Here is a 12,702-nt window from a genome sequence, read left to right on the forward strand (position 1 = left end):
AAAAGCCTGATGGGGCTGAGCAGATTGGTGACAGCAGCAGAGGAGCCAAAGGAGCAAGTTCCTGCTTCATGTATGAGGGGACTGTAGGAGACCATTGGAACCCATGTTGGTTTATCCTTTTCTCTCCATCTGACTGAAGGTACAACTTTAAGTTTTACTTTGCAGCTTATGAAACTCTAGAAAGGAAGTTTGTGGCATTTGGGGTTTTGTTCGTACTTGTTTGTATCAAATTGTTAGCGGCAAGATTCAACTTTTGATTTACACTTGATATTTTCACTCCAATGAAAACAAAGTTAAATATATATTAGGTTATATTGGTGCCAAATAAATGTTTCACTGCAGACACTGTGTCCTAATTATGCAGAAATCCTCTTTTCCTCCCTAATCCTTTTATAATCACAAGAACTAAACATTCCTATTATGCCCAGCTGGACATAGTCCCACATTATTGTTAATTTGCACCTCTTTTTTAAAATTTTTTACTTGTCAAGTTAAAGTGTGGAGATGTTCTTGACTGTTGGGTAAAAGTAGGTGCAGCTACAACAAGCTGGAACATGTGGTTTAAAAAAAAAGCATGTAAAAGAATTATGCCTTCAGTCAGAAATGAACAGGAACCACTGTGTGCATCAACAGGGCTGAAACTGTGGAGTTAATAAACAAGAAGACTGCTCCACGGGAGACTGATCTACAGGCTTCTGCAGCTCATGTCAAGGAGAACACCACATCGATGAGGACACCTGGTATGGCGGTATTCAAGCAGGAGAATGTGGAGGACTTCTATGAAATTGGAGAAGAACTAGGAAGGTGAGGAATCCCTCTGAGTAGTTTGCAGAGGAAGGTATTTCCTCCCAGCTCTTTAAATACCACTCTGTGTGTAGGTGTGTGAGCGTGTGGTTGAGCTTTCCGTACGCCACATGGTGCAGTGGTCCTTCTGTGTGTGAAGGTATGCAAACAGCCGGCCTGTTTAAGCTTGAACTGTGGAGTGTCACTGTGTCAAAGTGGGCTGGGGTTAACGGCAGGAGATAAAGGTTGTCATGAAAACAAAGACAAACATACAGGATGGCCTAATGGGTTATTTTTCTTTATCAGAGCTGATTCTGGGTGGAACATGAATAGACATATTTGAAGAAAACCAAAATATCTTCTGGGGAAATAAATTTAAGGAAGTTCTCAGAGAACAATATAGACTCAGTGAGGAAGCTGCATATCTATTTTGTTCTTGCCAGCTGAGGCATGTGCAGCAGCAGATAGAGTGGATGTAAACGGAAGGTGACCTGTAACCTTTTAGCAGTTAACTCACATATAAACAATGTGTTCTAATGGGTTTTCTTGACCATTTCCTGCAAAACATCTTGCTTTCGGCTGCACCAGATGTATATTTGCACCAAAAGGAGAACTTCTAAAAAAGCAACCTTAAGAGTAACTAAACACGCAAGATATAGTAGCTCCATTAGAGGTCATTAATAACTTTGAACAGTTATTAATGGTACATAAATAACGTCAACCCAACGCTGTTGCTTGACGTGGCAGGAATTTTTCAGAGATAAGAGAAAGCTGATAATATTTATTGCAAAACAAGAAATCAGCCAAATTTTTTACACTTTTATACGTTAAAAATAAGAAAATAAACATATTTAATGAGCAAAACAAGTAAAAGAAACATGATACGTAGTTAATATAACCTCAGTATATGAAGTTTTTTTTGTTTAAACAAAACGAGATCATCATTAAGGCCAAAAGAAAAGACAGGGTGGTCAGAGATACAATAATTGAAATATTGAAAGCACTTTTAGATTATACAGCAGCATTCCAAGCTGAGCAAAACTTTAATAGGGGAAGCACTCAATAATTCTACAGTAAATCTGGAGGAGTTGTAGAGATCCATTACTCGGGTGGGACAAACCATTTGACTCACCGCTTTTTCAGAGGTGTACACTCAGAATGTGAATGTTTTTAGTTTGCCCCTAGTCATGAGGGGACAGATTGAGCATGTGGTAAACACTGCTCTAGCCAGATCAGATTTATGGAGGAAAAATAAATACCCTGAACAACATTCCTAAGTACAAATGCATGCAGTACTTCTCACATTACTATGCTCAATCATGTGTTTGTCTATAAAATATAACGACCCCAAAATACACAAAAGGTTTTTGGGCATTTTGGAGCAGCAGCTGAAAACATTTTTAGCTTTGTATACATCTTAAGATCTATAAAAATGAGTAAACATTACTAGAAAAATGTGATTAGTTTTTTAAAGGGTCTCTAAATTTCTTTAGAAGAACTCCAAAAAAAGAAACCTCACATGATATCATCGCTTGTGTTGCAATGTTAATATTCTGCTCTAAACTTAGCTTTAAAAATGTTCTGAAGAGCGATCATGAGAAACCAAAAAACATGTGGTGAAAAAACCACAGCAGTTAAAAAAAAAATAATTAAGGAAGCAGGTCTGATGTTCGCTCGCAGGTGTGATATTTTCCATCCAAGTTAGATGCATCTCACATTGCATGCACTTATTGGTTCATAGCTTTCCACACGAGGAGATGTTCCTAAAGTATTTGGAAAGTGTGAATAAGGGAGCCAAGATGTAATCTTTGTGTGGGATCAATAAGCTCATTGGAGATGTTGAGCTATTTCTTTGAGGTTTAATATGTACTCATTCTGCACTCCTGCTGATTGGTTCTACCCTTCTGGGGCCCTGTGTGGTTAACAAAAAAAGATTGCTTGAAAGTACAACTTTAAGTGTGAGTTTCTGTGGCTGTTTTACCCTTTAGGTAATGGCACATTTAACTTTTACACTGGTACATAGTGCTATATTTATTTTGAATGCTGTAAGGAAATCAAACCTCAGAGGTCAAATGAAATGATGTCAGAAGTAAATTTAATCTTCTCTTTGTTTGGTCTCATTTTTTTAAGTAAAATAACTTCTCATCGTTTTGATTTACCTCAGGAAGTCAGGATATATTCCTACTGCTACTCAAATAATGTGATGTATTCATTACTATACTTATTAACTGTTAATGGCAATCAGATTTCTCTTTATAAATTTATATGATTTAAGCTTTCCAACAAGATGAACGTTCTTGAATTGCGCTGCTTAAGGTCACTGCACGTTGAAGTAGCTCTGCTAGCTCTCCGCTAATATTCTATTCTAAGAGAATTTTTATTCCTCCTCTTTTAGTCAGTTTAATTTTTCCATTTTTAGATTTTTTTTTCGCCTCTGTGGTTGAATACTGTGAAACTGGAGGGATTTTCACTGATATATATATATATATATATATATATTTTTTTTTTTTTTTTGGGATACTTGTTATGATGCATAACCACAGCAAGCATAGCAAGTTGATTGATTACACCCGGTAGCAGATCTTTACCATCTCTAAAGCTGAAATAATACTTCAACTACTTCTGCTAGTACCAGCTGAGTTAAAAAGGAGCAGCAGTGGATGCAGAGCAGGAGCAAGGAGAAGAGAGAGGAAAAAGAAATTTAAGCCATCTCTTCCATCAATCATCATGGACAATGTGAGGAAACGAGTTAGAAGAACTTCAAGCCCTAGCAAGAACCCAGCCAGAATATCGGCAATGCAGCGTTATGTGTTTTACTGAAATATGGCTGGAGGATCAAGCAGACAGAGAATTACAGAAGACTGGAAAACACAAAGGAGGGGGGTTGGCAGTGTTATTGAACAACAGATGGTGTAATCCAGGACATGTTAATGTGAAGATTACATATTGAAGTGTTGGCACTTGGCTTTTGCCAATAGTATTTGCCCAGAGAGTTTACATTTACCATTTACATTTTGCCTTTGCCCACCCTACATATGATGTACTCAGTTCCATTTTGGTATAAGCTACACAACAGCCAAATGCATTTGTGGCAATAAATGGTGGTTTTAATCACGCCTCACTCTCTGCTACACTGCCAATGTTCCAGCAGTTGGTCAGCTGCTGCACCAGAAAAAAACATTTTGGACTCATTTTATGCAAATATCTAGGACTCCTCTTGGGAAATCAGATCACAGTATTTTTTTTCTATGCTCAGAGTATAAGACACTTTATAAGATACTAACTGCATTAAAAATAACTGTAAGAAGATGGTCACGGCAAACTGAAGAAGCCCTGCAAGGTTGTTTTGAGGCTACAGACAGGTTTGCACTGTCGGCCACAAGGAGAGGACATCAATGCAATGACTGAGTGTCTGACTGACTACATAGACTACTGTGTAGGTAACAATATCCCTACCAGAACAGTGAAATACTTCTAAAATGATACACCATTATCACAAGTGATCTGAAGCAACTGCTCAACAAGAAAAAACAAGACTTTAAGAAGGGAGACAGGGAATTAATAAGGAGTATACAGAAGCAGTTTAAGGTCAAAATTAGAGAAGACAAGGAGGCAAAAGGAAGAGGCTGGAAAACAAGCCCTAGCAGAAAAATATCAGAGATGTGTGGTCAGGGATGAGGAAGATCACAGGCGTCCAGCAGAAGGATGATCAGAATGAACTGAATACATTCTTTTACCAGCTACACTACCAACGCTCCCTGAATTGAAGCCATAACAGTTAGGGCTTTATAATCTCTCCTAGGAATTGGGACACCCCTCCCTGCATAGTGGACGTTTGGGTACGTAAACAACTGGGTATCTACATATGCACATACATAAGATACATACCACAATAAGAGAGGAGACAAAGCTTATTTAAAAAGAAAAAAACAAAACAATTGAACCTTAAAATGTAAAAATGGAATTAAGTTTGGTTAACTATTTCCTTTTGGGTATGAACACTTTAAAAATTGTTAAAGCCAGCTGACAGTTTTTAGTGTAATAAAATGCTAATTTCAAAATTATAGGGAAAAATGATATAGTGCTATGCCTTTTTTTAATCAAAATGGAACATAGAGAAAATAATGTTGCCAGAGGATGAAGTGAGGAATGCTCTTAAGACGTTTTTTGGTAGCAGCGGGTTTCTCCAATCTACCATTGTGCTTCCCTGCTCTCCTCCTAAGCAAGCAGCGGCAAGCGGCTGCCTTCTCTCCCTGGTGCGCTGTTCTCTGACCTCTAAAAAACTGTCTCACCAAACCTCTGTTGTCTAGGAGAATAAGGTCAACCAAAAAACGCCAAATGCTTTGTTTCAGAAGTAAAAAAAAAAAACTGCAAATTTCTGGCCCTTTCCAGGCAATTCACCATCTGAAATTCCTTGTTTTCAAGGGCTAGATTCATACCTCCTACCCCTCTGTATGTTCACTACTCATACGTGCAAGGAAGAATTGGGGCATCACTACTCTCACTGGAACGCACAAAATTTAGGAGTAGGGCTAAAAGGTAGGGCTAGGGGTTTTATTGGGATTTTACCTTAGAAATTTACATCTGGGAAATAGTGTGTTACCTCATATTATTGTTGCACATTTTGATAATTATAATTTGGTCTAATTTTAGGATTTGAAAATAGTTGAATTTATTTTCTTCATTCATTTTAGCTATTCAATTTTAACCAGGTCTAACTCAAAAATTAATTATGAAGATCCTATGATTATAGTCATTAGACCATTTTGTAGTCTAATCAATTGGTGGCACTGCTCTAGTTTTAACATCACTATCTGGTTTTCATAATCAATGATAGTTTTCCAACAGCTACCTTTTTTTGGTCTAAGTCAGTGAAGGTGTGTTTTTTTCAGCTAGCTCACATATTTGTGCATTGATTTGTGGAGGAAGGGTGTAATTGAAATGGTCTTTGATGTATACAGCTGGAAAGAACTGATAATGAATTATATTCAGTTTATTTATATGGTGCAAATGTACAGCACATGTCATCTAAGGGAATTTAGATGACAATACAGACAGTACAGCCATATTTGTTAAAAGTTTCTATAGAGGAAAATCAGATGATTGCATCGAGTCATTCGTTTGCAAGACACGCTTCTCCTAGATTGGAAAAGCATTGAAGAAAGCATCAAAGAATTTAATGCAGGTCCAGCAAATTCCACAACAGTTTCTTCCCCACTGCCATTAGACTGCTGAATGTTTTGTAAAATGTTTTTTTGTATTGTATTTTATTATATTTATATTTATTATATTTTATCATTATATAAAAATTAAAAAAAGGAAAATGTTAGAACTGTACATTTGCAGTCATATGTTTATATTACTGTTTTTATATATATTTGTTTACTATTTTTCAAGGCTGCACTTTAAAAAAAGATGAAATTGTCCAGAGACCTGTTCCAAATGAAATTGCACTTTGTTTTACAATTGTGTAAACAAAATGACAAATAAATCTGTCTTAGTTCTAAGCCTAAGTCTAGATATGCTTGTGGCAAAAATGTTCACTTGCAGTTTGTTATTAACTCTAAAGCAATCCCTCACACTAAGCAAGTAAACATACAAAAAAGGCAGATGTACAAAAGGTAACTGTCAACCAGCTCCACGGGTGGCCCAGCCCAGGTAGACACAGTCAGGCAGACGAGCGCCGAGCCAGTTCCCATGTCATAGGATGGAAAGAGAGCACATACAGTGAGTCACATGAAACAAAACAGCACTACGCTGAAAAAATTGGCCCAACTCCAACATCTATAAAAAAGGTGTTAATGGTGCAGCCAGCTGATATTTCAACCCACGATGGAGTCACACTCAGACAGGAACAGAGCAGTTGAAGCTACTATAAAAAAAAAAGCAGAGGAAACATAGAGCAATGAGTGAAACTAACACATACTGAATAATCAAATAATAGATATAGAATGAAGAATAATGATGAAAAGTGGTCACTATGTCCTTCAGCAGCTTAAACCTATAGCAGCATAAATATAGAAAATAGCTCAGGATAACCTAACTATTTTGAATGAGGTATTAGGAAGGTAGAGCCAAGGAGAAACGTCTGTCCAGAAGAAGTTCACAGTTCATCCCAGCACTTTCTCTGGTATCTTGTTAAACCCGATTTAAACCTTTGGAACAGAGTCGGAGACCATTTCAAGGGTTTGGAAATGGCAGGTATTTCACAGTTTGATATGCTGGGATACTGGAGACCAGCCTATATGTGGTCACAACACTTCAATACTAGCAGTCCTGTCATGGCAGGAAACGGTTGGATGAAACAATAAAAACTCTATAAGCCCTTGTCATGAAAAAGGGAGCGTCTTTTCTCTTTGCATGCCTAAACAGGAAGAAAACATGTCTACATTTTCCAACTTATTATGAAACTGATTGACGTCACGGTTGCTTTAACTGCTACTCTATGACAATATCCTGACAGGTTTAAAACTGATTTGTAAACGCTGTGGACATCATTCTACACATGGCTATACCATTCTTTCATTTCACTGATCCAGCACGTCTATCCAAGACAGAATAAAGAAAAACACACAGGGACTATTCATAAATCCTCTCCTAATAACATGTTGGGTCACCGCATTCTGCAAGAACAACGTCAGAAAAGCTTAGCTGTTATTTTGCAAGTCTCTGGAATGCCTCTTGAGGGATAAAACATTCTTCCAAATAACATTACTCAATTTGCTGCTTTTGTTATTAGTGAATTTATTTCCAAAGTGTTCAACTTGGTTGAGATCCGGTGACTGTGAAGACTGCAGCATATGATTCTCATCATTTCCAACCAATTTGCGAATTTGGTGAGCCCTTCTGTCCTATGAATGTGGCTTTATTGTGTAAAAAAGAGGGAAGAGATCGCTTGAAGATATTTTCAGTTAAAGATTATATCATCTGCTTTAATGGCTTTGAATTGATTTATTGGAAAAACTTCAAAGCCTTTAATTCCTCTGCAAGTCAGAGAAATTGAAGACATTTTCCTAATTTGTTACTTTTCATAATAGAAAACAACTATTTAAAGAAAATCTTGGTCCGTGATGATCTCTCCTATTTTCTTGAATTGAATTTAAAATATTTTATTTCTTGTGGATTGGATGCAGATCAGGCATGGCGCTAATAGTTCTGTTATTTATAGAGGTAGCTGGAGTAAGTTTTCTCTTGCTTTCTCTGGCTGTGTGAAGCAAAATCTCCCTCTGCATTTGTCCCTTACTAACAATACAGACAAATATCTTCATTTTTTTATTTCTTTTTTAATTACAATGCTAACTAAACTTGTTTTTAACTACCGTTGATTGACAGCATGCTGAAATGAAATTTTGTTCTATTTATCTATGCAAAACCACAAATACAGTCAGTCAGAGCTGGCTTGTTACAGGACTGATATAAACCCAAATATTTTTTTATAGCTACAGGTTAAAGAAACACTAAAATTTAACATGCATTTGTTTGACTATTGCTTTAAAGACACAAGAAAATGCCACATGCAACTAACAAACTGAAGACACATATCTAATTTGAAGAAGTTATAAATTACACCTTTGATGCAGAGAAAAAAACGTTTTAGACGCTGAGCTTTTGAAATGAGAAAAGTTCACTTATGGCTGCAATGAATCCTTTCCAAAAGACCTACTATACTTAATAAATCTTTAGCGAAGACAGCAGGCATGTATGGAGAGGAATGGGTGTGTGCAGCTTGCTCTGGGGCACAGACATTGCTGCTTTTGAGTAAAGAAGAAAAACTAAATTGAGACTTTTTTTTGGCATCCCTTAAGTTCCTATTTGACAGAGATGAATTCATAACAGATATTATGCAGCGATGCCGCTTCCTAGGTAATTAATACACAGTGAATGCCATTTTGAATCTCTAACATATTTATATGTTAAACATTTTGTGCAATATAGCAAAGAAGTATCTAATAGTCTCTTTTTTTGTGATTTTAGGCCAATTAGCAGATATTGTTTGGCCTCTTGTTGAGCATGTCGACATTTGCTGTGCAGATCAGTTTAGGTCAGTGGATCAGCTATCATCCTGACTGTCTTTGTCATGAAGTCCGAGTGGGTTGCTCATTGAGAAGCGCCTTTAGATATGTAGTTGGCGCCGCTTGTGTGAGCGTTCTACACACCTTGTCTACAGATAATGGCCATCAGCTGTTGGAAATGGAAACTCTGGACAGACATGGCACTTTCAGTCGCACAGGCCGGCTTAAGAACGAAGACAGACGGCATGCCTGGCCTGTCGTGGAAAACCCCTGCCAGCATCGCTCCCCTCTGTCCTGTTACTCAACGCTTTGTAACCAAACTAAAGCAAAGCCTCCACACTGACACCTGGTTTGCACTGTCTCATATTCTAAAGACATCGTTCATATCATAGTTCTACACTCAGAGGGATTGCTGGAATTGCTTTCCCTATAACACTTCCTGGCCTTGGGCAACTCGACACTTGTTTTTTTGCAAGAGGAATTCTTAGAGTTTGTTTCCCTCCTCCTCAAATCCCACATAATGATGGTCCTTAATATCAGGGTCAGCCTTTAAAGAGGGCTCAGGGGGGGAGATGCCCTGTTAAAAGATCATACAGCGGGAGCATTAGACTTTCCAAACTGTTTAAGCCCTCATCCACCCACTCTGTGGTTATTTTTCCAATGAGGCATGTGCATGCAACTGAGACACTTCTTTAACCGATAGGCTCACTTTCGCTTGTGCTCTCTGCTGAAACATGTTCACAGGGAATATAACCCTTCAAAAGAAGCGTTGGCTTAAGGGCTTTAATAGGTAGGTTTCCTGGGGGTAGTGTGCAAAGATAAAACAACTGCTGAAATGCATTCCTTTTTAAATAGACTCCCAGGTGAAACACCAGTTAACATGTTTACCTGTCTAATGGCATTCTCAACCTTGGTATTCCAATTCAGTTGATAATTAAGTCTCTGAAGCGTGCCGACACATTGAAGCAAACCGACAAGTCGGACTTATTTCAGTTGCTAATTCTATACAATAAGATAATAAGGAAGTGGAAACGCAAAATAATTGTTTTCCAACTGAGCTTTGTAATATTAATGAAAGAATGTGGTTTCATTTTCTGTTCTTCTTCTACTCATAAATTAAAATTCAGAAGATTTAGGTTGAAAACAATGGGGTAAGGAAGCTCAAAACATCCAACATGACTACTATGTATGAAATCTGCAGCACTAGAAATGTGTACTTGTTCTTTTGAACCTTTGTATCCTATTTAATTTTTCACTTGAATAGAGTTGCGCAACTCCTAAAAAATAGAAATTAATATTAAGTGTTCAACTGAATAAAAGGCAAAGGAATAATTTCTTGTTAGCATGTGTTGCTGATGGGGGTTAGCTTGTCTAAGGAGTTTTTAACTTGCTTTTTGAATTTTGTTAAGCTTTTTTTTTTTTTTTTCATTGCCAGACCACAAGTTGTAATGTATTGTGTTTTAACAAATATTGTGTTTGAATATGCAAATGGGGATTAATTTTATTTTATTTACTTCACATGGTGGAAACTGCAATACAAATGCGCAGCAAAATCAATTAAAACATCAGTTAAGCAAACAGCAAATAGTCAAAACCTCAAAAAAAAAAAAATCCTAAAAACCATCCTGCAGATACACACGATAATCACTGGGAGATGGTCAATATATAATAAGATATTTTCTTTAGAGCAGCTTTTCACCTGGATTTGTTTGCAGAATACTAATCAAAGGCAGCTGTAAAAAGGTGGGTCTTCACCTGTGATTTACAGCTCGTATCGCTAACAGTGGTTAGCTTATCAAGCACATAGTCATAACAATAACTATATTCCACTGAGCCCTTGCAGCCTGATCAAGTTTTTCCTGCCTCACTTTGCTGCTTTTCATTTTATATTTGGAGTTCTCATAATATTCTGCTATGTTGATGCTTTTGTTATTAGGGAAAAAAACAATAGAATGAATGAATGAAGGAAAAGGAATTTATTTCAGACAATTTTGACAAAACAATAAATAAATCAACCAAATACATACAAAAAGAGAATGGTTAACATCAAACCAAACTCCAATTTCCAAACAAACTAAATTTACCTGAACATAAATAGAAACAAAACTCTCCACCAACTAAAGCTGTCGGCATATACAGCCAGAGAAATGACATTGATTAATGAAAATTGTCTGAAAAGGGTATGAAGAAGTAAAATTTATTTTTCATACCCCCTCTTAAAGTAATGTAACCTTCCTGTTAGTTAAGTTTCTGTGTTTTTGTATCTAATATTCACACATACAAAAAAAAAAAAATATATACACACACAAATATATAAATACATCTACTTACATACATACTCGTCCTTATCGAGGTTAATATTTATTACCTGAAGATAATGTTTTGCTTCACCCAAAGCGTCTGAGGTCTAATATGAAGCCTTCTTTGGATGTTTGCAGCCAGGTTTTATTTAATGTTTTTATATTTGAATTTTAAATTTATTTCCCCTAAGTTACTAACTATGTAAACATTTGTCTCTAAATACCTCCAATTAATATTTTATTTATTATGGGAGGTTTAAAGAGGATATTTTTCTGAAGTGAGTAAGAGCTGGGTGTGTCTGTAAAACAACAAATTGGTTCAACCCTCACACAATATTGAGGTTTAAGAGAGCTCAAGGAATGAGCTGTAACTTTATTATTGTTTGCTTTATTTGTTTATTTGTTTTTTCCTTTCCTGAATGCCTTGGTGTTGGCTGTGTAAGCACCTATTAAAGGTAGACGAGAAAGTTTAGCCACAGCTGCTATTCTGCAAGAAACAAATTCTCCAACTTCTGCCCCTTAAAGCCATCCGACTCTGCAGCAGAGAGTTGACAAATAGAGTATTAGATGTTCATTCAGACCACCAGGGCAACACTTCTTTAAACAAAAAAAATTATGCAAAAAATATTTGTCCAATTAAAGATTGTCATGTATGTTTCAGATCATTAAATACATTTTTAAAGGAACAATAAAACACAGAAAATAGGATAAATGTTCAACATCAAGCCCTGCTGAGGAAACCCAAAGTCTTTATATTTCAGTCCAGAAAGATATGAAAGACAATTCTGTGGTTTAGGACTCCAACCACAGAGAAAGTACTTCCACAAATGAATAAATAACTTCTTTTTTGACAATTCTGTTAATAAAAACCCATTTATCACATGCAAACACAATGTATCATGAATGGCCCATATAATTATAAATAATTTAGTGCTTATGTCTGAAAAGGGGCATGAAGAAGAGAAACCGATTTAATCACCCTCCTATAGTCCTTAACATCAACATTCTTCCTGATGCATTTTAAACTTATGAGTCCATGCTACCTCAAAAGTCCATTAGGTGAGTAGAAAAATATCCTGAGTGAAAACGGATGAGGAGGACAAAGGAGAACCGAAAGAAACAACTTTGGCACATGAGGCCACAGTAAAGCATCACATCCTTGTTGTCATTATGGAACAAAAACAAAAATTCACAACCCTCGATTTAGAATACACAAACGCTGACAGAGATTTTAAAAATAAACGTGTCGACAATATAGATATCCTCAGAAGGCACCCTTTGTCTATAAAACAGCTTTAGAGAAAACATCAAGAAGACATCAAGAAGAAAAAACAAAGACGCAGAAGGTTTGCAACATCCTCAGAAGAAAAAAAGGAATGTAGCTTCAGAATATTCTTAAATAGCAGCTTCAGCCTGTTTAGTCCGTGAAACGGGCTGTTGGTCAGTTTGATTGTAGGTTCGCGTTTGTGATTAAAAGTCTTCATTTGCATCTATTTAAGAAGATGTGGCAAAAAACACTGAGCCAAACTTATGTAAAACTAGGGGAGTGTTGGCCTAGTGGTTAGAGCAGTTTGCTTGTGCCTTGAGAAGGTTGCAAGTACCTGGTT

The 12,702-nt window shown here is 36.6% G+C and overlaps 1 protein-coding gene across 1 annotated transcript in view; it reads left to right on the forward strand.

Annotated features, from left to right (window-relative positions):
• The window catches only part of LOC107099236 (death-associated protein kinase 2-like), a 29,059-nt gene continuing 16,357 nt past the window's right edge, over positions 1-12,702 (forward strand). The window contains exons 1-2 of the mRNA XM_015397290.1: positions 1-139; positions 634-804. Of these exons, the coding sequence (XP_015252776.1) occupies positions 728-804 (77 nt within the window). The 5' untranslated portion in view covers positions 1-139; positions 634-727. The remainder of the gene's footprint in view (positions 140-633; positions 805-12,702) is intronic.

Source organism: Cyprinodon variegatus, unplaced genomic scaffold (assembly GCF_000732505.1).
Source record: "Cyprinodon variegatus isolate N-32 unplaced genomic scaffold, C_variegatus-1.0 Scaffold849, whole genome shotgun sequence".
In the NCBI taxonomy this organism is placed as follows: domain Eukaryota; kingdom Metazoa; phylum Chordata; class Actinopteri; order Cyprinodontiformes; family Cyprinodontidae; genus Cyprinodon; species Cyprinodon variegatus.